This window comes from Lampetra planeri, chromosome 23 (assembly GCF_965212315.1).
Source record: "Lampetra planeri chromosome 23, kcLamPlan1.2.h2, whole genome shotgun sequence".
Taxonomy (NCBI): Eukaryota; Metazoa; Chordata; class Hyperoartia; order Petromyzontiformes; family Petromyzontidae; genus Lampetra; species Lampetra planeri.
In genome coordinates, this window is record NC_136129.1 from 6,725,565 (window position 1) to 6,752,506 (window position 26,942).

The following is a 26,942-nucleotide window of genomic DNA, read 5'->3' on the forward strand; positions in this document are numbered from 1 at the left end:
TTCATCTTCTTGTTTTTTTCGGTAAAGTCACGTAGAAGGGAAGTAATAAAATAATAAAAATAAAACATAATAAAATGAAACAATTCTCACGTTTCATTTTATTATGTTTTATTTTTATTATTTTATTACTTCCCTTCTACGTGACTTTACCGAAAAAAACAAGAAGATGAATCCCTGCAATCACGAAAGCTTTAAATCGAAAAATTTTACTTTTATTAATTAAACTGTTTTACCTACGTGACTTTACCGAAAAAACCTAAGAATATGAGAGCATGCCGTTCTATTCACCGAGTACTCATGCTGTGCATATGTCTGCCGTCACGAGAGCACTGTCAATCCACTGCTGGATGAAGGCCTCCCCAAGCCGTCACCACCTCTTACATTTCTGCGATAGTCCCTTATGCACTCTTGTTACCTGCACCTCCAACGCGTCCTGTTGCGTTGTTGCCTGTTCCTCCGCACGGATCGCTCCGATGTAGACATCGTCCTTGTTCCGTTGCAGATGCCCCACGGATTTCCCTTGCAAACCAGCTGGGCAACTGGTTAATGCGGGGCTATTCCGCGTAAACTCATAAACGTGATTGATTGCTAACCATCCACGCAGAACCTGCACACGAGCCGATTTAATGTTTCCATCTCCCCTCTGGACGTTCCCATAGACGCAATACATTCCTGACCTGCCACTCCTCCACTATTCTTGACCATCCCTTCTAGTGACGTGTCCTGCCCAAAGCCAACTTTATTTTTGCTTACCGCTTTAAATTCTAGACTCTATGTGCAGAAGGAACTTGCCATCATTTATCCAAAAATGGTAAACTCAGGACTCGAATTATACGAATGGTTTAATGTATAATTGGGTCTGCTTTGTGATGATTTAGACTTTAGGGGCATAGCTTTCTGCTATTGCAATCATATTTTATATGCATTGAAATATAATACCACGTCCTTTTGAACGTGTCAGTAGATTATTATCAAACATGCATGAACCCGCAGTTACTCCAGCAAGGGAAAAAATGGGTGCAGAATTTGTGTTTTTTGAAGATTAAAGGTACCTGTCACTTACCACAGCCGTCTAAGTGTGACAATGTGCCAGATCCTGCATGCAGTTAAGAGGATCTACACCGATGTTCTCTTCAATGATGTGGGCTGTGTGCCTATTTCAGATAACTTACACCGCTGGCTTGTTTTATTCACTCAAGCGGGCCGGACTGCTGCAAAAAAATGCGTCGAATGTTGTACCAAGTGATCCAGAGACAATTATAATCCATGCCAGCTTCATCGACTGTGCTCTGTTGAGTTAAATATGATGCTATTGTAAATTATTTACAGCCACATAATAGAGACGTGATAAAACTGAAGGCAGTTTGAGCGGCATGTCATATGTTGAAGATAAATCTAGTCATGAAAAGTCTTAAGCCACTTAAGGTGGCAATCTTGATGCCGCGGTGGTGAAAAGTTAACTTCCTTGCCTGGTATGGAGGAGGGCGTGGGTTCGATTCCTGACCCCGACGCCTGCTGTATATTTTGAGTTTCCATGTTGTCCCCGTGGCCGCGTGGATGTTTCTCCAGGTCCTCCGGCTTTCCCCTCCATATTTAGAAACATGCGTTTGAAATATTTGGCTGCTATAAATTTCCACGTGACAAGCCACTTCGTTGAGCTGTCATTTGTGGCCAGGTCGTTTCTGAAAAAAGAGCTGTATAGCTCAGAGGACCTTACCTGGTCAAATAAAAAAAATAGTTTATGAGTAAATAGTCGTGTTTGTCAGGTGGTGGAGGGTTCTCAACAATACCCAAAAAATAAATATGGATCCTAATTTACAGCCATTTGTCAATCTCCTTACGTAGGTTATGTGGGCTGTTTGACCATACTTTTTAGGTTTGGGGAAATAGGCAGGGGAGCCATTTATCGAAGCGTATCACTCTTAAATTTTGATTGAAAGCTTTCGTGACTGCAGGGATTCATATTCTTGTTTCTTTCGGTAAAGTCACGTAGAAGGAAAATAATAAGAACATTTGCTGTTGATTTCACATCTGATGATGATTGCTTGTGTTGCAGTCGAAACGTCGTGAGAATTTTTTATTGTTTTTTTATTTTTTTTATTTTTTTTATTTCCCTACTACGTGACTTTACCGAAAGAACCAAAGAATACGTATCACTCTTGTTACTCAAAAACATTGAATGCATACGCCGTTTCGTATTTTCCATAGTCTGGCGTCAAGTGCACAACATTAAAAAAAAATACGTATAACTTTTATCGCCGGAGACAACTTGTGGAGGTATTCGTCCAGCGGCGGATTGATCGTGGCCGACGATGAACTACCGAATGCTCTCTCAGATAATCAGCTGGAAGCATCAGAAAAGGCATTCACAGCTGTCCTCGTGTCTCCGTGCCATGCGGAAGAAAGGTGCAGCCAACCTTGCCTCTGTTTTGATGCCACATGCTGCTGGTACACCCACATACAGGGTGGCCAAAACGTCGGGACACGTCGCGTTATTATACTTACTTGAACAAATCACGTGGGTTTAATTTGATTTACTTGAAACACATGTGCAAACTGACTTCCATTCAACATCAATGCATGACGCGTGAATTCTTTTTTTTTATCAGGAAAGGAAAATATTAACTTTACAGGTGTAATCGTTGACCATTTATCAATTGTGTTTTCTCTCAATTAATTCCGGGTTCTTGGTCGAGTTTTGCAAACGACGGATTTGAGGTGACCCCACAGAAATGTATAAATATATAACTAAATATTAACTTGTTTTTACAATTAAATTGTTGCAATGCCAGTGTTACAATAAACGAAATAGCCACATGCATCCTGACTTTCGGGCCTCCCTGTACATTCCTGATTATTATATATATTTTGCAATGGCTTCACATTGGCAGTGCGCATTTGCTCATTCAGCGCAAAAGCACATTTTTTTTACGTAAGCACCTGGCACACACCGTCAATTTGAATAAATATGTGAGGACAACAAATGTGAAGGAGCAACACCACCCACCGAGACAGCTGCGCGAAAAACGCTGCCAACGAATGTGCCTCCTTGCATGTGTAGTGACACAGCGCCGACTGTTGCCCAGCGGCGCCAACTGCGGTGAACACTTAGCGCACACGCCGTCGAGCACAAACACGGGTGCGGCGGCAGGGCGGAGGAACTGGGGCAAGGGTCACGGTCAGGACCGGATTAAGGCACAGGGGGCTTTCGGGGCTGCAGCCCAGGGGCCTCCGCCAGCTGGAGGGCCTCCAGAGATTAAGTGAAAAGCTATTTCACTTGTGAATGCTGAATTTTATTCGTTGTTAGCCTTATAAAAATACATTTGATTTTTCTTAAATTTTGTTTTCCTTTTGGAAATATTACTGGGGGCCTCACAGTACCTGTTGCCCAGGGGCCTACAAAATCTAAATCCGGCCCTGGTTACGGTAGACCTCATAGGGAGGCCGCTTGGAGCCCTCTGGTGGGTTCGAGAAGGGAGGCGTGGCTAGGGCGGAGCCAAGCCGCGCCGAGGGAAATAAAAGCAGCGGAGAGGGAGAGCTCCGGGCTGCCGGTTCTGGGAGTGGACTCGTCTCGTCGTCGCTGTCGTCGTCGCCGCCTTCGTCGCTGCCGCCTTCATCGCTGCCGCCTTCGCCAGATCATTGCGCGGCCCTGACAGTAGTTGACTCTCGGTAGACGCCGTCAGTGCAACGCGGGCAGTGTCGCGTCTAGGCCGGGCCGTAAGGCAGCGTGGTCGCGAGAGAGAAGGCCGGAGTTGGTGGTGTGAAGGGATAATAAAGAGAGAGATGGTGCCCGCTGCAACTACCTCGTCTCCGACTGAGTTTGTGTGCGCCGCACACCACACGCACACACACGCGCCGGGAGGAAGGAGGACACACCACGTGCATCGTGCCAGCAGCAGAAAGCTGCGATGCAGCGCCGGCATTTTCCCCACGAAAGCATTCTTCACCTTTCATGTACTCTACCGCATTAGCAACGGACCAAATGTAAACATGAAAACCGGCCGTTCAGTTATTTAGCAATGTTTGTGTAAAAACATACTGCGGGGGTGAGTGGGGGGACGGGGTCTCCACCCCACGCGAAATCGCTACCAAAAGTTAGCGCGTTAATAATTATTTAATCACGACATTGCAGTGGAATGAGTCAATTTCTTCGTAGACGAGAAGGGCTATGCAGTTGTTTTTTTCACGTTGGGTTCTTTTTCACCAACAGCTGCTAGGCTTCATTCAAAACCCCAAACTCTCCACACAGAACCCCCACACAGAACCACTAAATCCCCCACACAGAACCCCCAAACTCTCCACACAGAACCCCCACACAGAACCACTAAATCCCCCACACAGAACCCCCAAACTTCCTCCCCAACATAGAATACGGAAACCCTCTACATCAACACCCCACACACATAACCCCTAAAGCACCCACACCAGAACCTAAGAGCAACTAGCGCAGACCCCCGCACAAACCGTGGGTGTTTTTTTTTTGCGTGTGATGGCACATAGCTTTCATCGAGATACCGCATCGGTATGAGATGTTAATCAAACGAGCACATTCAAATATCAGCAAAAATTAAAGAAACAATAAAAAACATGGTTTTGTATTTCCAGACCACTATTATCAAGCAGCATACAGTATGTGGAAGCAAGCTGACTCTGGTATGAGTTTCGAACCTTCCGCGATCCCGTGGGCAGATTCAGACTCTGGCAACAAAACTGACACCTTTTTTACGAGGAGTCATATTTGCATAGACCACAATACCTGCAGTCATAATGCAAACAAAAAACATAACTCTGATAAGGTATGCACTGTCCTTGAAGTTGATTGGTCCACACCCGAGACAGCTTTCCTTAGAGCCTAGTCTCACATGGTGTTGGACCAGATGACGCCATAATGCAAACAATTTGTTTGCAGTCATAATGCAAACAATTTGTTTGCATTATGACTGCAGGTATTGTGGTCTATGCAAACATGACTCCTCGTAAAAAAGGTGTCAGTTTTGTTGCCAGATAAAAGGGTAAAAAAACAATTCTCATATTTTTCTACTGGAAAATGAGGTTCCAATGCAGATTCAGACTCGTTAAACAAATTCTGCCGGGCCTACGGATGTTTTTGTTTTTTTCTTCTGGCGAGAGAGCGTTTGGTCTAAAGTCTGCACTGATGGGCTCTGAACGGGCAGGGATTCGACCCTGACCTTGGCTATGTTTCTTGATTCAATTTGAACATCACAGCGAGACAATTGGGGAAGGTCTTGAAGCCACACTGCCATGGACTCCCATAATGGCCCCCACCGCCACTTGGAATTCTACCTAGCGCAATGGATCACGCGGACCCTGAGCGGAAGAATCGGATGACAACATCGCAACGCAGACACCACGGCCAGTCGTGTGTAAGAATATTTATTTCTTTAGTTTCTTGTTTTTCTTTGTTACTTTAAGAGAATTGGAAAATGCTGAAACGCGTCGGTTCTTTGGCGTCCGCACGTTCGCGAAGGATGAATATTACGTTTCACGCCGAAATCGGATTTTAGTTGCTAATGCACCCCGCGTATAAGTTGTTCCAAAACCCAATGCTAATTAAACATGTTGGTTCTCTCTCACGCTGTGACTCAGCCATGGAAAACCCAGCACGCTTCTTTTTTTCGAGTTCTGCGCTTGGCGTGCACGTGGGCAGCGTTGCATGCGCCTCCCCATCTGTCAGCGGAATGTGTTTTTCCCTCCTCCTCCTCCTCCACCCCTCCGCACCCCCCCCCCACCGACATCGTTAAGGTATATCCCTCTTGCACGGTGCTGCATTTTGGTCTTTTTTTTGTCCTCAATGATATAGTTCGAAGAAATCGGATCACCATCCCTTTGCCTTTTCTCGAGCTGAACGTGTCTGCAGTACGATTGAGAAATAAACAGCAATGAAGGGAACGTAACCCCATCGAATAGCGTACGAGTACAGTTTGTTCTCTCTGTAACGTGTAGTTTTGATAACGCGAATTTGATATAACCCCGTGAATGTATTCGGGAACACGTTGTGTTTTTATGCCGATTAGATGTGACGCGGTCGAGCGAACGGAACTACGTCGCGCGAGTAGAAAACAAGCGGTTGTTCGGCTGCCTCGGCGTTGCATCATCGCACAAAGGCATTGGGATACTGCTGGATGCTTCTCGATGCTGCAACCCACGCGCCTCAGTCTTTGCTCAGCCTACGCACGCATCCCACGTGTTATCGCGGACTGTGCTGTACCCTAAATATTTTATATCATTCATTATAACGCGATGTTTCCACAACGCGGTGTTCTTCAGGAACGCTAACCACTACCGCGTTATAGGAGAATAGACTGTACAAAAGCCTTTTGCCAATCCACTGCTTGATTAGGGCCTCCCCGTGTCGTGCGGGTTGTGGGGAAGGGGGTTGTTCGACCGCACTTCACCACGTTGTGCAACGCCAATGCCACTTTGCTGATTCGCAACGTTCAAACAAATTCCCTTCTAACGCTGCAAAGATTAGAGGCGTGGTCACGTGATCTCTCTGTACTATGGCCATAGTAACATGGGAAAAGGGGGCCCTGAGGAGCAGGGGGGGGGGGACTCTGGAACGAGTGGTTTGATTGGGGGGGGGTGGGGGGTTGCACCGTACCAACAAGGTTGAGAACATATTCTTAGGTTTTTTCCGGTAAAGTCGTGCTGTGACGGTTCCACCTGAAGACGGAAGCTTGTGTTGCCTCCGAAACGTCGTGATTTTCTTTTTACTTTTATTAATTTTAATTTTTTACCTACGTGACTTTACCGGAAAAAACCTAAGAATATGAATCATTGCAGTCACGAAAGCTTCAAATCTAGAAAGGTTGAGAACTACTGGTGCTGCTTTAACGGCAACGCGTCGATTAAACAAGTAGCGAACTTGTAAACGACGCCCACTTGAAGTGGCGTGCTCGCTTTGTCACGGACGCACATTCAATCGCGAGAGACGAGAAAACCACGACCGATTGCGACGTCAGGCAACGAGCAACTTTGTACCCGCGGCACCGCACCACGGCACGGGGAGTCGAAGGATGTGTGATGCATGATCTTGACTTAAAGCTTTCGTGGCTGCAGGAATTCATATTCTGTTGGGTTTTTCGGTAAAGCCACGTAGATAGAAAAATAATAAAATTATCACGATTTTTCTACCTACATGGCTTTACCGTAAAACAAGGGAAGATAACATGGTAAGAAATCAGAAGTGAAGGATGGCAAAGGCATGGATAAAGGGGAGCAACGGGTCAGGAGAGACTGGCAGAGAGGGATGAAGAGGCAACACCGTGTCAACACACGCGGTGTACACCCGTATTCTTGTCCAGGGAAATTGAGTATTTCAGGTCCATACTGCGTGCAGCCGTTTCAATACGGGCAACATTCTTTGTCTGTTTGTGTTTCTCCCTTGTGTTGGGACTTTGTAGGATGAACGATGCGGTTTATAAGGGCACGGGGTGACCAATAAGGTCTGAATGGGTCTGTTATAAGATAGGCAATGATAAGGGGTTGACAGGTATGCAGTGGTGAGTTTACTAGTGGTGAGTGTACTAGTGGTGAGTGTACTAGTGCTGATCGTCTATTTGTTTGTGTTTCTCCCATGTGATGGGACTTTTGTAGGATGAACCTTGATATTTATAAGGGGCACGGCGTGACCGGTAATGTCTGAATCGGTCTGTAATAAGATAGGGGGCACTGATTAGGGGGTTGACAGGTAAGAGGAGGCTTCTTGAGGGCCCTCCGCCGCCGCCGCCGCTGCTGCTGCTGCACGGAGGAGCGGCGGCGGCAGTTTTCACAGCGGGCGAGACGGAGAGAGAGAGGAGAGGGGAGCGGTTCAGCGTAGTGGGGCTGGCCACGCAAAAGTCCAGTGATGTACGGGAGGCTTCAAAAACATTTGAACTTTGCAACAATGCCACGAGAAATGCGCCTCCGTGCTTTGGAGACCACCTGAAGACGATTCCAGGCACACGTTGACAACGATGGCGAAGAAGTGGAGACTCTGTGACTTTATGAAGCTATTAACATTACATTTGTTCTCATGTTACAGTGGATATTATCCGTTATTTTACCATTAAAAACGATAGTCTCATGTAAGTGGTAACATTTTTTTGAAGCACGCTGTATAAATGTCTAATACTCGATGGGTTACAATTCTTCTTTGTCCGCCCGTGATTGCATCTTTCCAATCTTAGATCTCGAACCACCATGCGTGCGTAGATCTGCGCATCTCACCGCGTGTGTTAAGAAGCTTAACTCCTAAGGGTGGGCTTTTTAGTCAAGGAAAATGTCCATAACTCAAGCATTGGTGTTCCTGATCATCTGTGCCTCTGCGGGTGTGCGCGCTTTAATGATATGAATTATATTTTTACTCAAATTTTTTACGTGGATTATCCCTTGACACGGATCATCACTCGTTTGCAAAGGCGTCATGCGTGTGTTAGTGCGTGTGTGAGTGCGTGTGTGTGAGTGCGCGTGTTCGTGTGTGTGTTAGTGTGGGGAGCGGTGGTGTAGCGGTTAGCGTGCTGCGATATGAACCCGGCGACCCGGGTTCGATTGCCGCTCACGGGCAACACCACGTGACGATTATCTGAACCGGTCCTGGGCCTCTCCTCAGCCTCAAATGAGTACCTGGTGCGGTGTGTAAACATCGCCACTGGGGAGACAAAGGCGGTCGGGCGTGGTGCTGGCCACCCACCCCCTCGTGTACCGTTCCGGCCTTCATAGGTGCTCGCTAACAGCACTTGCCCCTACAGTCTGTTAAGGCTACACGGGGGTTCTTTGTCTTCTTTGTTCGTGTGCGCGTGTTAGTGCACATTAGGGTGACGGTGGCGCAGCGGTTCAAGCCCAGCGCTACGAACCCGGTGACCCGAGTTCGATTCCCGCAACACGGACAACGCCAGTGACGATAATTATCGAAACCGGTCGACGTGTAATAATCGCCACGAGGGGGACAAAGGCGGCCGAGCGTGGTGCTGGCCAACTCACCCCCCCCCCCCCCCACCCTCTTATGCGGCGTGCCGACCTTTAAAGGTGCTCGCTAACAGCACTTGCCACAAAGGTGTGTTAAGGCGATACGGTGGGGGGGGGGGGGTCTTTGTCATTTATGCCCAGTCACCATTCCCACACACGTGGCCGAGCGTCGCTATTTGTGTCAGGATGTGCGCAAGTCGGCCTGCCTGTCAACGCCACCAACACGCGTCAGTGTTAACCCAGCGCAAAGGCGTCTTTGCAGAGTTTCCGACCCGATATACTCACATGGTGCAATGGTCAGCAGCACACTGGAGTTGCAAGCGCCAGGGTGTTGCCCGTCCGATTCAATCTCACGGCGCGGCAGTTGGTACAATGATGCAACTTTTTGTTTAACCCCCCTTCCTGTGCCTCTACCCACCCGGTAGTACGAATGGGTACAGGTTGCTCGTGAGTCGTGATGGGGCTTATTCCCAACTCTATAAGATGTTCTTCGTACGGCCGAACGTTTACGTATAGAGCGGTGGTTGAGCCCACTCAATTGTGTCACGAGTAGCGGATTGGTGCCTCGTCGCTGTGATGTTGCCTCCAACATTCGTTCTAGATTTGAAGCTTTCGTGACTGCAAGGATTCATGTTCTTAGGTTTTTTTCGGTAAAGTCACGTAGGTAAAAAAATTAAAATTAATAAAAGTAAAATAAAAATAAAAAAAATCACGACGTTTCGGAGGCAACACAAGCTTCCGTCTTCAGGTGGAACCGTCACAGCACGATTGCTGTATCAAATAAAATCAAATACAATTATTTTTATTTTACTTTTATTAATTTAAATTTTTTACCTACGTGACCTTATCGAACAAAACCTAAGAATATGAATATCCAACATTCGTGTTTGTGAGTCGGCCATCGAGTCGTTATATGTGTATTCTCGGTTCTTTCGGTAAAGTCACGTAGATAGAAAACTAAAAATACAAATAATTAAAATAACAAAAAATAAAATAGTAACATAAATAATACATTTTCAACAATAAAAGCAAAAAACGCACGACGTTTCGATCGCAACACAAGCAGTCTTCATCAGGCGTTATATGTGTTCCACGGTCTGTTCCGGGTAACCACTACAGACTAATCGTTCGGCACGTCGCATGCGGGCGCGGTGAAGTGTGGGTAATCCCAGTACGCCAAATAACCCTCGATAGGAGTTCGCTAGAGGCCCCCTTCTAGTTGAGGCCCTTCCGCCAGCAGTGACGTGAGCAAGTTACTTGCAGGACTGCGCCTTTTACACTCACGCATAGCTAAGCCCCGTGAGTCACCATGTCGAATGTATTTTCGTGTTGAGGTATTTTCATCGTAATGGTTTTTTTACTACAACGAATGTGGGTTTTGTATTTTGTTTTGTCAAGCTAATGTGGTATGGGACTTTTTAAAAAATGCACACTCGATGTGTTTTTGTTTCCGCCCACGGAGAAAAAAAAAACCTCACTTGGCTTTTGTAAACTGGATTCATGAGGCTGGCATGAATCTCAGCGGCGGGATATTAATGAAATGTGAACATCAGTCAGATATGTGCAAACATTAAACACTGCACACATTTTTTGGCAGTGAGTGGGGGGCGGAATCTACTGCCAAGGTCACATAATTGCTGCCAAGGTTACGTTGAATCGAGGCAGTTCTAAATTAAAACTGAAAAATATATCTTTTGATCAAATCTGGATAAAAACAACTGTAAAAAAATGTACGATGAGAATGTGCTGATAGTTCTTCATTAAATGGATATCAAAAGATTAAGGTAATCTGTCACGATCATAAAAATGTCTTATAGATTTTTTAAAAGTAAATTCCGAGCTCGGCAAGCAACGACGAAGGGAAGTCGCAATGAACAATGCAGGTCTTTCATAAAAACCAAAGAGCACCCCCTGCTGACGAATGAGGCTTCTTACTGCGATGCCGTCCGTTCGCCACTCAGCATTGGAGAGATGTTCTGTTTATTACACTGGTCAACAACAAAAACAGTTTTTTTCTGGCCTGGAATTTTGCAGCTGTTTTAGATTAATTTCAGGGTGCTGATTCCAAATCTGATATCAGATTTGCTCTATCACATCTCCTTTTTATGCAATCGGCATACCCCATTTTCATTGCAAGTTGTTGCGAGTCAGTGACTGCTTTAGTGTTAAAATATGGTGCTGTATTTTTAGGATAGTGTGTTTATAATATCATTTTATGTAGATATCTACATTTATTTAATATTTTTCTTCTGCAGTTTTCATTGAAAATGCAATATTTGATATCTCAAAAACCTTATGTAATAGACCGATTTGGAAGCAGCACCCCAAAATTACCTTAAAACCGTTGGAATACCTTATGCCAGAAAAAGTGTGTTGACCAGTGTTATCAGCGTTTTCCACCTAAACTTGAATGCGTCAGTGCATTATCTCTGTTGAGTCGTCGGTCTGTAATACAGGGGGTCACGAAAAGTCTGATAAAAAAAACTGTCCATCACAAGGCATTTTAGTTTGACGTTATGTCGGTTTTTGGGACTTCCACTCGTCGACTGAAACAGAGGCACGTTGAATTAAAAACAAGTTACTCGAAACTTGACGATAAAAAACTGAGCTAAATAGATAAGAAAAGTTGTATACTTGGGAAGTGTACTGACATGGGACAACAACTTGCAGGAAAGACATGCGAGCGACGATCGCAGAGGCAAAACGAGTAACGGCAAGATTCAATGACATCTGGAGAAGCAAAGCAAATCTGATACAAGACAAAGCTGAACACCTTAGGCACATGCGTGTTCAGTACAGCTTTGTATGCCTGTGAGACTTGGACACTGAAAAAAGACTGACGAATAACGGCGGCGTGGTGTATTCCGCAAATATGCCAGACTGTGAGGGCGGGCACAAGCCGGCGTGAGTAGGTTAAACGTTGAGTTTTATAAGGGCACCACGGGGTGACCAGCCCCTCCCCACCCAGACCCTCCCCACCCAGCCCCACCCTCCCCAACCAGCCCCTCCCCACCCTCCCCACCCAGCCCCTCCCAACCCAGCCCCTCCCCACCCTCCCCACCTAGCCCCTCCCCACCCTCCCCTCCCCACCCAGCCCCACCTTCCCCACCCAGCCAGTCCCCACCCTCCCCACCCAGCCCCTCCCACCCCACCCAGCCCCTCCCTGCACGACGGACACAATAATCCCCTGTGGGCTGGTGTAACCAGGAGGTTCCTACCAGTAAAAGTATTGCTACAGAAGGATACCGCATCTAAACTGGACCACCAAAAAAGTGACCAGTGTAGAATTAAGAAAAGAAGATCCGATGATGCAGCCAGTGATGAGAAGGAAACTGGAAACCATTTGGACACATATGTAAAATGGAAAACAACAGGAAATCACAAGAGTGTTGAGAGGAAGATCTAACAGAGAACGACTTGACGACGACATCGTAAGAAGTTGGTGCCAGAAAGTTGTGGCCACTACTTGACCATATTGGCACAAGACATCGGGAAGTGGAACACAAATGACGAAATGTGCAGTGGACGCTTACGGAATATCCGCCCATGGATCGTGATGATTATGAAGACATAGATAAGCCCTTTCGGCCAAGGCCATGTGTGCGCCTCGCCTCCTCTGCCCATGACATCGTCTCGCGTGACATCGCGAAATGATGTCATTGCGCGCGATGTCACCCAGTGACTTCACACGTCGCCAGCCGTGTTAACTCATCTCGGCCCTGAGGGTAACATTGTTATCACGAATTACGTACTTACGAGACCATGAACACATGTTGAAAAGCGTGAGCGGATCCATGCCAGTGCATGATTTTTCTTCCTTGTTTAGTCGAACAAAACAATCAGAAAATGTCTCCTTCACGCATCTGTGTCTCCGCGTAAAAAATAATAAATGTTTTCTTTACACAACCCATCGGCTCCACGGCCTTCTGGAAGGTCATAATTTCAGCAGAATTTTGATTCAAATATAAGCAAACTCTGGACCGGCTTCAATAAAGTGTCTCATCAGCAAGAGGCAGGCTTACTTGCTGGCGAACTTGCTAATCCTACATGCGAGAACCGTCCGTCCATGATATGGGCTCCAGCTTAATATTCATACGCAGTGGTTAAATCCAGTTACGACCTTTGCGTGTGGGTCAAAATTCTTCGTAAGTTACGACTGCGGTCTGAATAAGCGAGCAGACTCCGTTCCAGTCGCACTTATCCCTCCGCGTGGCCAAGGCCTGATGGGTTTCCTTCTCCCACACATGCCATTGTCTTTATTCCACACAGATGAAACACAATTCCATCAGTAAATCAAGCCGGGGACCCTTGAAAGCTCTTTTTTTTAATGGCACTTCAAAGGAGGGTAAAGTTAAGGTTTCCCGAAATACAGCAATTTGTCAGAATGTTTTTAAAATGCTACTCCCTCCAGTCCGGGCAGAGTGTCTGGGTTGGACTTTGATTTAATTAAATGTGGATTAGATCTACAATCTGGATGGATTACAGGAAAAATGAAAATAGAATATCTGAAGAAAGGGCATACAAAGGCTAACGTTGTACAACAGCTGCCAAAACACGGGGCTGCGAAAAATCAAATAAAAGTCCAAACGTGATTACGAGACAAAAAAAATCCTCCTTATACCGTGGGGATTGTTAAATTACACGGAGTGTGGGACGTGATTTCATCAGTGTCGATAACCTTTTTGTTTGTGAATCAGTCAGGCAAGGGCATCGAGGCAGCTGTTAAAGGCACGGAAGGGTGAGAGAGGGCTTTTTAGCCAAAACTCGACGCTAGAATGTTCGTGATGAAAGTGGGTTTTTTTTCGTACAGATTGGAGGAGATTCAGTTTCTATCAGGAGGATGCGTAGCTTTCTTTGTGTTTTTTAGTGCAACGGTTTACACGTTTCAGTGCCGTACATGCAACGGGGGATGCTGCCAGAGCGGTGTCATGGTTAGCGAGCACCGAACTTGCAATCCAGAGGTCGACGATTGAATCTTCTGGTGTGGCAGCTGAAACAGTGGTGCGATTTTCTTTCAATCCGCCCGCTTGGATCGCGTGTGGTGAGGTCAAGTCTGGATACTCCCACCTATTCCAAGACGTCTGGTCAGCGTGGAATAATAAGCCAAATGCCCTCTATAGTGGCTCTCAGCAGCACCCTCGAATTAAGGCCCCTTTGTCAGCAGTGCCACGAGTAAGCATGTGCAGGGCTGTAGCTTAACCTTCTTTATTATTTGACAAAAATGAAACGGTTTTTTTCAGTGGCTGTTTTGACAAATGATGAAATTTAAGTGCAGGATACATCTCCTTATTCGCATCTTGATGTGGCCTTCTGATAACAGCATACCTAGTTTATGTATCAAATAAAACGTTTAAGACGTGTGTTCTCCGCCCCCCTCCATTCCCACAAGTGATACACGCAAAACACCCAGAGTGGCCAAGGCATATCCGGCAGGTACACCTACACACGCCTAGCTCTTAGTTGGAGAGTTGCATTCCCTTTACCTGAAAGGAAACAGTACGGGAAAAAAGATGTAGATAACGTCGGTGGTTGTGTTTTTGTTCTTCGTGGAATAACTCACCCGCTGAGGAATATGCATTCAAAGTGAGAATCCTTCGTCGCGCGCGGAGCGTGTGAAAGTTTGACAATAGCACCCTGTGTAAACAAAGTCGCAGGTAACGTGTGGGAAAGTACACTCGGCCAGTCACCGTCAGTTTTAATGTCCACAGGTCGTGACTAAATGAGAACACCCATGCATGCAACAACCAACACACACACACGCGCACGCGCGCACAAGAATTGATTATGAAAAGCGTCTCGATCTTTTGACTTGCTTTTGACGCAGCCCCATGTTTCTCAGTACATAATTGGCTTCGCTTTTACAATATCCACCCCGATCCAACAGGCCGCACGCACAACGTTGCTGCACACGGTGCGCGGGCAATTGAGGGTCACTGTGGAACACACTGCAACGAGTAACGCGCCGCGGTTGCTACATTGACCAATTGTAGAGCAGAGGAGAGCAAATACAACAGCTGTTGGCCTGATACGAACGCACGTCAATCGAACAATGGGTCGGAGAAATACAATTCCAACGTGAACTGGCGAGAGTGCGTGTCTTTGTGGGTATTTCCCATGCTACGTGGCAAGTACACGTTCAGCTTTTGCATTTGACAATAACGTCATGCACATTTTCAAACCGACGACGGTTCTCATCCAGGGCAGACTGTTAGCCTCGTCAGCAATGCAATGTCGCTTAACTTAATGAAATGTCCATTCACACCCGTGGTAGATATTGAAACACTGGCGTTAGTGGACGACAGTTTTTTTGAACAACTTATCGAGGTCATTTTTTAATATCTATCTTCTTTTTTTTATATCAAAGGCAAAAATTGTCTGTTTGTGGGTTTGTGTCTGTTCGCGCGTTTGCGAACAATTTGCCTCTCCAACGATGGGGTTTAGATAGAAAAAATATCCAGGTACCAAGCCATAAGCCCCGCGGTGAGCAAGTGCTATTCCATTTTCAACACCGGTCAACTTAAAATGTGTTTCATTAGTGATTTTGTGCGATTTTTGTGCGCTTACCATTTATTTATTTATGACGCACATACCAACTCACGCGCCTTTGGTGGGGGGAACGGCCCATGCCAAGTCGCACGCCTTCGGTGGGAGATGCTACCACTATAGGCCGTAGATATGACTGCAGAGCGGCCGGGGAGATCGTGGCTGGGGGGGGGGGTCAGGAGTAGCAGCCCAGCCCCAGCCTGCCCCAAAGTGCCACCTTGGCCGGCTGGACAATCTAGGCGAGGCCGGAGGCTCTGCACGGGATTAGGCCTCACCACGCCACTCTGTCAGGTGAGTACTTTGTGCTATAGAGGCGATAAATACTGCTATAGAGTCAGCATATACTACTGTAATGATAGCAGGTACCACCACAGTCGGTATGCACTGCTGTAATCATAGCAGCTGCCACCACAGTCGGTATGCACTGCTGCAATCATAGCAGGTACCACCACAGTATGCACTGCTGTAATCATAGCAGCTGCCACCACAGTCGGTATGCACTGCTGCAATCATAGCAGGTACCACCATAGTCGGTATGCACTGCTGCAATCATAGCAGGTACCACCACAGTATGCACTGCTGTAATCATAGCAGCTACCACCACAGTATGCACTGCTGTAATCATAGCAGATACCACCACAGTCAGTACGCACTGCTGTTATATTTTTAAGAGTAGTTTTTAAATATTTTTAAGACCCGGGCAACGCTGGGTACTTCCCATTAATTTTCCAAATTCCTCCAGCAGTCGATTAGTAAAAGGCTGTACCGTATATAAATATGTGTGTTTACGGTGCAATTCAATACTCCTCTCATTGAGCCGAGGTTGCATAGTGAACGCTGGTATGTTTGAATCTCCTGTGCCCCGTATCTCCCCTCTGTTTACTTTTTCTATATAACTCCCCTTTATTTTGACGCCCACATTTCAACTGCTGTTTCCAGAGTGGTTGGGGAGGTGTGGAGGTTTCCCGCCATAAAAACCACGTTCCGGTTCCACCAGTCTAGAGGCTGCACCTGACGGGGGTGGGGGTCGTGAAGCCGAGGTCGCAACCGAGTACCCGATACCCGTACCCTACCCGATACCCGGCTACCCGTACCCGGCCGGGTACGGGTACGGGTACCCGTTTGCGATCCTGGTGCGGCCGGGTACGGGTACGGCTAAGGAATCAAAACCCGTTTGCGACCTCTATCGTGAAGCCGTTGGTTTAAATGGAACCGTGGTATGAGTCCAGGGTCAGGTGTGCCACGCTCTGCGGTGCAGAACGCATCGTGTGAGATCTGCGTGCGCAGGTGCACCCACCTACCTACCCGCAAGAGGAATGCCTCACGGCTATGTTTTGTTTAAAGGGTGGTTCGTGTTTTGTTGACGAGGACAAGAATGTACATTTGATCGACTGTTAATATTGTCCAAGTACTTTTTTTGAGGAATGTCACGAAAACAATGTTTTGGCAGTGGTGCACAAGCACAGATTTGTCAAAAACACCACCCTAAAAAGGACAACAACTTTACTGTACTGGGTGGCAATGCCCCTTCTTCATTGCATTTCCAGAAACGTCACCTACTGCAGACATTTTTTTTTTGCCTCTGCAGTACGGTGTTATTCACAAATGCGTTGAGCCTTAAAGGAATGTCAGTTGCGTTGACAGAGTAAATCGAGCTACTCGACGTTTTACGATTAAACAGAATTTTACAATTTGTGGTTACGCTGTGTACCTTGGCGTGGCACAATTACTCACGCGCGTAAAAGTTAAACATTTGGGTTTTTTTTTGTAAACATTCGAATATAACTTATTGTTGGATATTGTTTTTGGTGGGTGGAGAGGTTGTTGCAGCGGCCGTGAGTGGCCTGCTATGTGAACCCGGTGACCCGAGTTTTAGTTCCTGGCCACTGCTAACGTTTTTAAACTACACTATTAACTATAAACTAACTTTTACGCGATCTAACCCAAAAAAACCCTGTATTATGGATATTGGTCGCGAAAGCCTACGTGTTAACCTATAAACGAACTATGTTTTATTTTACCAGTTAAGACCCACTGAGCTATGTAGCTCTTTTTCACAAGCGACCTGGCCACAAATGACAGCTCAGCCAAGTGGCTTTTCACGTGGAAATGTATCGCAACCAAATACTCTAAATGCATGGTCTTTCTAAACGTGGAGGGGAAAAGTAGGGGACCCGGAGAAAAATGCACGCAATCACGGAAAGCGACATGCAAACTTCAAATATACACCAGGCGTCAGAGTTGTGGATCGAGCCCATGATCTCCTGTATACCAGGCGAGGTAGTTAACATCTCGCCACCGTGACGCCCATCCTGGGGGCGCTCCACCAACACAACGCTGTTCGGCATGGTCACGTGCGGTCAAACGATTGCCATGACCAACGCGGGTTGGGATAGTTTTCATCCCGCACTAAATTGAGGGTTAAAAAATATACTTCGTGAGCTCTAAGGCAAAAGTAAAAATGTATGAGTTTTTTTAATATATAGGTCAGCTTACATATGCAGCTCTAAAACACCCTACTTGATGGGGGGGTGAAACCACGTACGGATTATACAAGATGAAAACACAGGATGAAATTATAATTAATCTTGGTCGAAAAGTAATCCCTACTAGTACTATTAATCCCGCATTGAATACTGGTTCCGTTATCTTTGCTAGCATATAGTCCAGCAGCGAATACACCCACAGCTCCATCCAGGAGTAGATCAGTGCAGATGACAATGAAGTGCTTACACCCACAATCTAGCCTATGGGAGTCTCTAACATCCCACAACTTCCGTGTTGTTGTTTTTTTCATCTGGACAGACGACAGCAGTGAGGCAGTTTTCGGTGGGATTTTCAAAATTATGGATCCGACCCTGCCTCTAAATATTGCAATGTTCTGTGCGCTCACATTGACATCACACGGGCAGCCTTCAATCCATGATCGCGACGGAACTCGGCCGCCCTCTCTCGTCTGGTGCCGGTATTGCCAAATAAAGTTTTTGAAAAATAAATGCTCGCCCAGTAACGTTGAAGCCACTTGACCGACAGGAGAAAGTTGTTTCTTGATGGGGCGATACGAAACAGAAGCTAGGGGCCGTCCATAAATGACGTCACGCACCTAAGGGGGGGAGGGTCAGACATTTGTGACGATGTGTGACAAGGGGAGGGGGGGTTTGAGAAATGTGACGTAACATCAAAATGCGCAACTTTAAATGAATATAAACACGTTATAATTAATTAAACAGACTTTTTATTAAATGTTTTCTCCTACATCAGAGTGCAGCGCCACATTAAATACGCACTACAATGACAATAGTTTAAAGCGATTTGAAGCATGTTTTATTTTTTTTTTGGGGGGGGGGGCAGAGCTTTGTGACGTCATATTTGAGGAGGGGGGTCTGACTTTTTGTGACGCCGTGTGACGACGACGGGGGGGGGTAAAAAAACGTCCAAAATCGCGTGACGTCATTTACGGACGGCCCCCTAGACAAAATAGTGAGGATGTCCTTCGGCTATCCACTCATAGAGCGGAGCTCTCGTCGGCACGGAGACTCAAGAGTAGACCATGACCGCAGGCCTGGGTGTGAACCTCGTAGCCCTTGAGCCGAGAGAGAAAAACGTGACCATCCCTGGAAACACCCCACAAAAAACACTCTCCTCACTCAGGGACATCTCTGGCGTGGGCAGGGGATGGATGGACCATTGAATCCATCACCTCGATTCTATCACACCAAGCCCGAGATGTCATCACGTTGATTGTGGAGTGTACGACTGCGGAGACAATAACTGCCGGGCCACCTTATTATTTATTTCTCATAACTCACACTGTTACACTCGCTAGCACATCACGCAAAACGGACCGCCTGGCAACGACGGCGCTGACTGACTAGATAGCTGGCTAATTGTCCAGCAGTGGCGACGTCGAGCGATGACCAAGGACGGCAGCGACGACAAGACGAGCCCGATTCCCACGGACAGCCCTGAGCTCCCTCTCTCGCCCCCCTTTTATACTTCCAGCGGGGCCCGGGCACGCCCTGGCCCTGCCCTGGCCACGCCCCCGTTCTGGAACCTTCTAACTGGTTCTTGGAGCCACAAGATGGATCCCTTCTACGACCCTTGTTGGTCCATTTATTATCCCTTCCATGAGCCTTGCCCCCAGCTCTTCCTTTTGGGTGGGTACACTCGCAATTGCTTCCCCTGGTCGCCAGTCGGCGCTGCTACACTACAATTGTATCGTTCTTGTGCATTGCTGAATTGTACGTTGAGCAGAGCGGCGGCTGGGTCTGTACGTGGGGGCATTGTGGCGGTGCCCAACCTAAAAATGTGCACGCATCTCCCCATGCTTCTTTGCGCACTTTTGCGGTTTTTGTTCTACACTTTATTTTATTTATGACCGTGTTTCTGGTTCATATGTCAGAGAAGGGAGTATGCACCGATGTGTCTTTTTCAGGCATCATCTACCTCTTCACATCACCATTTTGATGCCGGTCCACACACTCTGCTGTGTTTTTAAGTTGTGTCCTTCCATCAGATATCTCGAATTGTTTTGCGAATTTGTTCTACACAACCTGTTCCTCTGCGGCCGTCTGGAACGCTCTTCCTTCCGATATTAGGAAGCCACTGAAGCTATGCACTTTTGCATAATCTAGATTTACAAACTGATTTCTTTAGAACTGATGTTTGTGTTTAGTTTGTTGTCCTTCCCTTTCACCTCCGATTAGCACGGTTGCCTACGTACGGTGCGAAAGAAGTTCAGCATACAGTACATACATATACAATCTGATAATACTGTCTGTATGCTTGGGTGGAGGGGATTTGTTTCACCATACTTCGCTAGTCTGGTCAAAGTGCATTGGCGAAAGGGTGGGAGCAGGACAAAAAAATGCAACAATATTCAAATTAACTCAGCAAACCATTTATTGTGTTCTGCTATACATCGATAAAAGTATACACCATTTGTGTACCATAATACCACACCAAAATGACTGTGTAATACTGCACAGCAACTAAACATCATCCCAATTATACTCTGAATTGGTTCGTTAAATTTTACATAAATCCAGATATTTTTTATGGAGCTATGGATAAATAATGTTTTTGGTAAACACATGGTAAATATATTTTAAATTCATAAACACACATGGGACATGGAATCTGCAATTCACTTTAGAGCTGGGTAGTCCCAATGGAAAGCAAAAACAAATATCATTAAATCACAAAAACTCACATTCCTCACGTGCATTTCCTTGCAAGATATATCACACAAAACAATTTGGGCAACGTACCTTCGTGAAATCACATCGATTCATTTCTGACGTTACATTTCTGCACCATTTAGTGAAGACATATACTTTCTGCATTTATATTGTTGTGCAGCATTTAGTTTAATGGGAAATTTAAAAAAATATATATTAGAAAAATGTGTTTAAGAAAACAAAAGCACGTCTACGACTGCCAATCAACTTTGTGGTGTTCTCTCTGTTTCGTGTTGATCATTTTAGTTTGGTTTCTCTACGATCGTTTCCCATCTTCACTGCCGATCAGTGTCAGGCCAGCTGACAGCACCGTGCCGATGTCCAGTCGATCCCACCGCACTGGCAGTGACACGTGCTGTCGTTTGGGATGTCCCACGAACCACACGCGCTTCCACACGAACACGACACTGCTATGTGCCCTGTGGGGGAACAATGATATATGTGATCACAGTGCACATTATGGGGTGATGCCATCGGAGGTGACGTCATGAACATTGAATTGAACCCCTCCCCACCCTCCCCATGAGAAAGATCAGGATATCTTACATTGAAACTCTCTGCAAAGGGAGACATGCACACAAGTGGCAAAGATGGTAATATGTTTGGTTTGGGCAAAGAAGAGTCAAATATTGCCTCTACTCAAGTTAACAAGCAGTAACAACCAATAACATGACTTGGATGGAAATATATGATTGATCATTGTCCATTGCCTCATCGATTAGGGCTCGCAGAGACACATTCTGATTGCTATACAACCGACAGTAAGATGAATCTTAGAAGGTTGCAACCGCACAATCCTTTCGCACATGGGGGTTTCCACGGGCAATATCCTTTTGCAATTCCCCCCAAAAATGACCTCCTGCTGATTGAAGTAAATCACCGCTTGCGTGCAGAGTCTATGCATCACAAGGGCACTCGCCGCTAGGATATTCATTCACGTGATGCACCACAGAGACCCCCCCGCACACACAATCACACATCCCTCTCACCTGTGGGGCAACTCGTGGTGGCACCTGCGTTGGAGACGTTTCTGCAGGAGATGCGGTTCGTTGCAGCTGGAGTTCCAGGACTCCCAGGGGGTCCAGGAGGACCAGTGTTGCCTGGTTGCCCTCTCAGGCCGTTGTTACCAGGGGGACCAGCTGGTCCAGGAGGTCCAGAGCTCCCAGCTGGGCCAGGTGAGCCAGCTGGGCCCAGTTTTCCTGGATCGCCTCTACTGCCAGGGTCACCTGGCACACCTACAATCAGGACACACCGGCATGGTCTGGGTGTAAGTGACCATAGTTTTCAATAGCTGTAGGCAATTATAACAGTAATCAATGGCATACACTTGTGGAACACGTTGAAGGTGTTTCCTTTGATTTTACAATAGATGGCGACACTATAATACTCGCTAGCAATCATTAAGTTGCCAAAAATCTATTCATCGGGTCTATGCAAACCTGCTCGATTGCCAGGCAGTTTAACTGGTAGGATATGCAAGAAAATTGCAATATGGAATTTCATAACTGGGATCGATTGAGCGACAGTTAAGAACAATAGCGTTTGTTGGCGAAAGTATGACCAAGTGATCTTATTCTTGGTTCTTTTGGTAAAGTAACGTCGAAGGGAAACAATAAAATTATAAAAATATAAAATAATACAATTCTCACGACGTTTCGACCGCAACACAAGCAATCGTCATCAGGTGTGAGAATGTTATTGTTTTATATTTTTATTATTTTATTGTTTCCCTTCTACGTGACTTTACCGAAAGAACCAAGAATATGAATCCCTGCAGTCACGAAAGCTTTAAATCAAAATTCAAGTGATCTTACTTTAAGCAAGACCCACAACAAATTACCTCTTGGTCCAGTCTCTCCATCCTTTCCCGGTATTCCTCGTGGGCATGAGGATGATCCATAATAAATACTGCAAGCACACACAGGTTTAGAAGTATAGTGAAAAAATGTAAATGTGACTGTGATTCACAATGTGGTAGACATCACAGAGAAGATGAGTGAGAAAAGGCCGGTGTGGTTCGGTCACGTGGAGAGACAACAGGGAAATGATGTGGGTCAGAAGGTGGCGAGTGATGCAAGTGGAAGGAAAGATATGAAGAGGAAGGCAGAAGAAGAGGTGGGGCGATGTGGTGCGGACATGCATGGTGGCCTGAGGAGCGGAAAGGGAGATGGCGCAGGACAGGGCAGTGCGGAGAAGGTTGGCAAGGACAGGGGACCCCACATGAGTGGGACAAACGCGTGGAAGAAGAAAACACTCGGGAAATTGAAAACACTGTCTGCAAATAACTCTCTTTTGATTACACACAGCAGCAGCAACATCGCCCCCCTCCCCCCACTGTGAATGCTTGACAAGCCACTCCTGAAACATTCTACTGAGCCTCAGTGTGAGGCTTTCCTGGGTTAACGGGAGTATGTACGTCATACATTTATTGAACTTCTTTCGCACCGTACTTAGTCAACCCGTACTAATCGGAGGTGCGAGGATAATAATGAAAATGATGCATTTGCCATGTCCTATGGAACCGAAATCGGTGCTTCCATGCTCAGTCTCATTACCTGCATATTTTGGGTAGGAGCTCTTCCAGTTGCCTCTGTTCAGAAACAAAATCACATTTCGAATTTATAACAACTACAAGTAGACATCCAAGCTCTCACACGTGAAGGTTTTACATAACGAGTGGCAAATACAAATCCGAAGAGGCGTTTCTTTTTCCGATCATGGTTATATTTATGATTGTGATTATCTGCTCACGACAAATGAAGTTACAAAACTATTCAACGAGTTGCCAACCGAATGCAGGACTATAGTTTAAATATTAATATTGCCCAATACATAATTATCTTATACCACTTGCAATGTTCTCATCGCACAATATATCGGCGTGTTTATACAGGTAATATAGTACAGTATTCACCGCATATGTAACGCTCCCCACACATATACGAGAGTTCAATGTGCATCCCGAGTAAAAACGTGGAACACGTTCGCGTTGGGCCCAACGCTGGCCCAACGCCGCACGTTTACCAGGTCGACGAATCTTTACCATCCGTACCTTTTCCGCTTGGCGGTCGTCAGTTGCTAAATGATCAGCATGCGCCTGTGCAAAGGCTAGCAGCAACCACAGTGTCAGGCTGTGCAGCACCTTCATCTTTCCCCTGCTCAGCAACAGACGAAAAACTAATATAGCAACGCAATTGTAGTGCCTCTTTAGCACGGAGGCGAATATTTAACAGAGAACCTTGGGGAATTCCTGATCGTTTATCAATTGTGAGGGGTGAGGGGGAGGATGTTTACGAGAACATTTCTCATCAGCAGGATCCATAACTTCGGTGACTTGGCAGGGCCATGCCAGGAATTTTGTTGTTGGAAATAACTGAGCGATTAGAACACACAGTGTCGTAAACGCATAAATTCTACCAGCTTCTTATAAGCAGGGACGACCAACAGCATATTCGGCTACGTTCAGATATGGGTATTCTTTGGTTATTTCGGTAAAGTCACGTAGATAAAAATAATACAAATAAAGTGAATAAAAATATAAATATATAAATATTTTTATTCACTTTTTTTATTAACGTGACTTTACCAAAATAACCAAAGAATATGAATTCCTATAGTCACGAAAGTTTTAAATCAAAATTTAGATATGGATGTTCATGGAATGCGATACAGGCATGTATTAATTACAGTCTATTGCAAGCCTAGGATTTGCAAAGGCATTCAAGTTTACAACTGGGGGGGGGAAGTCAATTTATGACATTAGATCCATTGGCTGGCGAGTTTCCTTATCATTAGCAAATCCAGTCAAACAACATTGCTTCACCGTCTTTGTTAAGCTATCCACACACTGTACGATTTGTAATGACTTGACACAAAGGTTGCACAAGCGTGGAAAATCACTCTGAAGATGAGCCTAAGCTAATCTGTTATACAAGCCCGGTGTTCCGTTTTTCCCGTCAACGAAATTATAAGTTATAAAAAGTGGACGACATCCCCCCACCCCCTCCAGATGTGGGGGTAAAAAGTCGTAGATCCAACAGTGTTCCAAAAATTGTCGACCCACGCAAACACATTTTTTACTTCCCCCCCCCACCCCCCAAATGTATTTTGTAGGCATGTATAACTAGACACCCTACATACAACAGAGTCTAGATTTCTTTCGGAGGCAGGAACTAGAATAAGGACTGTGAAATGGAGAAATGCAGCCTATAAAAAGGCTTAAGAATAAACTAAAAGTTTAAACAAATTACGTTGTGTAGAGTTGCACTGCTCTAACAAGAACTACACTGGTCAACAACAAAAAACATGTTTTTCTGGCCTGGACTTTTGCAGCTGTTTTAGACTAATTTCAGGGTGCTGATTCCAAATCTGATCTCAGATTTGCTCTATCACATCTCATTTTTATGCTATCGGCATACCCAATTTTCATTGATTTTACCCGAAATTAACTCTGTCACTTATGATTGCAAGTTGTTTGCGAGTCAGTGACTGCTTTAGTGTTAAAATGTGGTGCTGTATTTTTAGGATAGTGTGTTTATAATATCATTTTATGTAGATATCCACATTTATTTAATATTTTTCTTCTGCAGTTTTTATTGAAAATGCAATATTTGATATCTCAAAAACCTGATGTGATAGACAAAAACTGATGCCAGATTTGGAATCAGCAAATTACATTAAAACCGTTGGAATACCTTATGCCAGAAAAAGTGTGTTGACCAGTGAGCTATTAAAGGACGAGCCAGAGAACGACCGTGGCCATGCAACCCAAACTGTGGGCCGTATCGTGAAACAATGTCGCCCGCACTCCTTCCACGTGTGAGAAATAGCAAAACTAGTCAAGACTCTCCTGAGGCCTTCTTGCCGTGCCGAGCAGGCCTCAACATTTACCATTCTGCTCCTGAACATATCACCACGGGCAAGAATCGAACGACAGGACATCTCTAACCACAAAGAACACCGCAATGCAAGAACCGTCTATGCGGAGACCTACGTCTGACCATCTGAACAATAAACCGAACTTTCCACGGACTGTAGTCTCTATCAAGGCAGCAATCGGCATCTATCTTTCTCTACAGGTTGTTTTCGAGTTCAAACGTGCCCTGTATATACTTAAAAAATATATATATATAAAGGTGTTGGTTCTGCCTCCTTGATTTTGACCGAAACTTCTAGAAGGTTCTACCAAATCATATGTGCATTTTATTATTATTTATTATTTCCCAACTACGTGACTTTACCGAAAGAACCAAGAATACATATGTGCCTTGTTCCTGAACTGCTACGACTATGGTATGTACATTGAACTTCTTTCGCACCGTACGTAGCCAACCGTGCTTATCGGAGCTGCGGGAAATGTCAACGCCACACTAGCTGCTCCACTTTTCCTTCCGTATGGAGATACATTGAGCAGCAATTATGAACGAATGTCCAAGTTGCAAGCCGGAGCTGCTGGCTTCAGAGAATGGCACGACTTCACAACGCGTTCCACCGCAGCCACATTTGGGGGGGGGGATTTTTTGAGCCAACATCAAATCAGCACCTTTCCCCACTTCTGCACAACAACAGAAGCTCAAGCCAATTCCAGCTCCGTCACGTACGCCCCCAGTTCGTCTCTTAGCAGCTTGGCAGGCCTTTGCCAAGTCGTTACTAGAGTACTGCACAGGCTGGTCCAGACGTCCTGTTACCCCCAGATGTAAGTATCTACAACTTATGTGAAGTTTATTTAAAAGAAAATTGAATATGCAAAGAAAAACAATTGTAGGGGTCGATTAATTGGGAGTCACGAGAATTCTGGACCGCTGTTTGCAGTGACTCGGCGGGCATTACAAATGAAATATAGAAATGTGACATGGCTATTTTTTTTAATTTTACCAGGTAACGGTCACTGAGCTGTTATTCAAAAGCGACTTCGCCATATATGATAGTGGAAACGTATCGCATGTTGATTCTAAATGTGGAGGGAAAACCAGAGGACCCAGAGAAAATCCACGCGACAATGGGGAGAACATGCAGACTCAAAATAGACAGCCCGTGTCAGGTTCTGGATTGAACCCATGACCTCCTGTATATCAGGCGAGGTCGTTAACATCTCACCACCATGGTGCCCCACATATGGTGCATTGGAAAATTATATTTATCGGCAGTATTGGCGAAACGTATTTTTACGTCAAATGTGTTTTAGATACCACT

The 26,942-nt window shown here is 45.7% G+C and overlaps 1 protein-coding gene across 1 annotated transcript; it reads right to left on the bottom strand.

Annotated features, from left to right (window-relative positions):
• Positions 1 to 20,394: 20,394 nt before the first annotated feature.
• LOC144726354 (uncharacterized) lies at positions 20,395 to 23,984 on the bottom strand. Its single transcript, XM_078604985.1, has 5 exons — positions 23,803 to 23,984; positions 23,306 to 23,340; positions 22,591 to 22,658; positions 21,740 to 21,985; positions 20,395 to 21,169 (listed from the first exon to the last, which is right to left on the bottom strand). Exons 1-5 carry the CDS (start codon positions 23,896 to 23,898, stop codon positions 21,042 to 21,044), a joined length of 573 nt encoding a protein of 190 aa, XP_078461111.1. The 5' UTR covers positions 23,899 to 23,984; the 3' UTR covers positions 20,395 to 21,041.
• Positions 23,985 to 26,942: the final 2,958 nt, after the last annotated feature.

Bases quoted from the DNA above. Each gene is read 5' to 3' on its own strand.
- LOC144726354 (XM_078604985.1), bottom strand. From the start codon at position 23,898: ATGAAGGTGCTGCACAGCCTGACACTGTGGTTGCTGCTAGCCTTTGCA. The intron at 23,341-23,802 runs GTACGGATGGTA...GTTTCTGAACAG, and splicing joins ACGACCGCCAAGCGGAAAAG to AGGCAACTGGAAGAGCTCCT. The intron at 21,986-22,590 runs GTAATTTGTTGT...TCCTGATTGTAG, and splicing joins TGGAGAGACTGGACCAAGAG to GTGTGCCAGGTGACCCTGGC.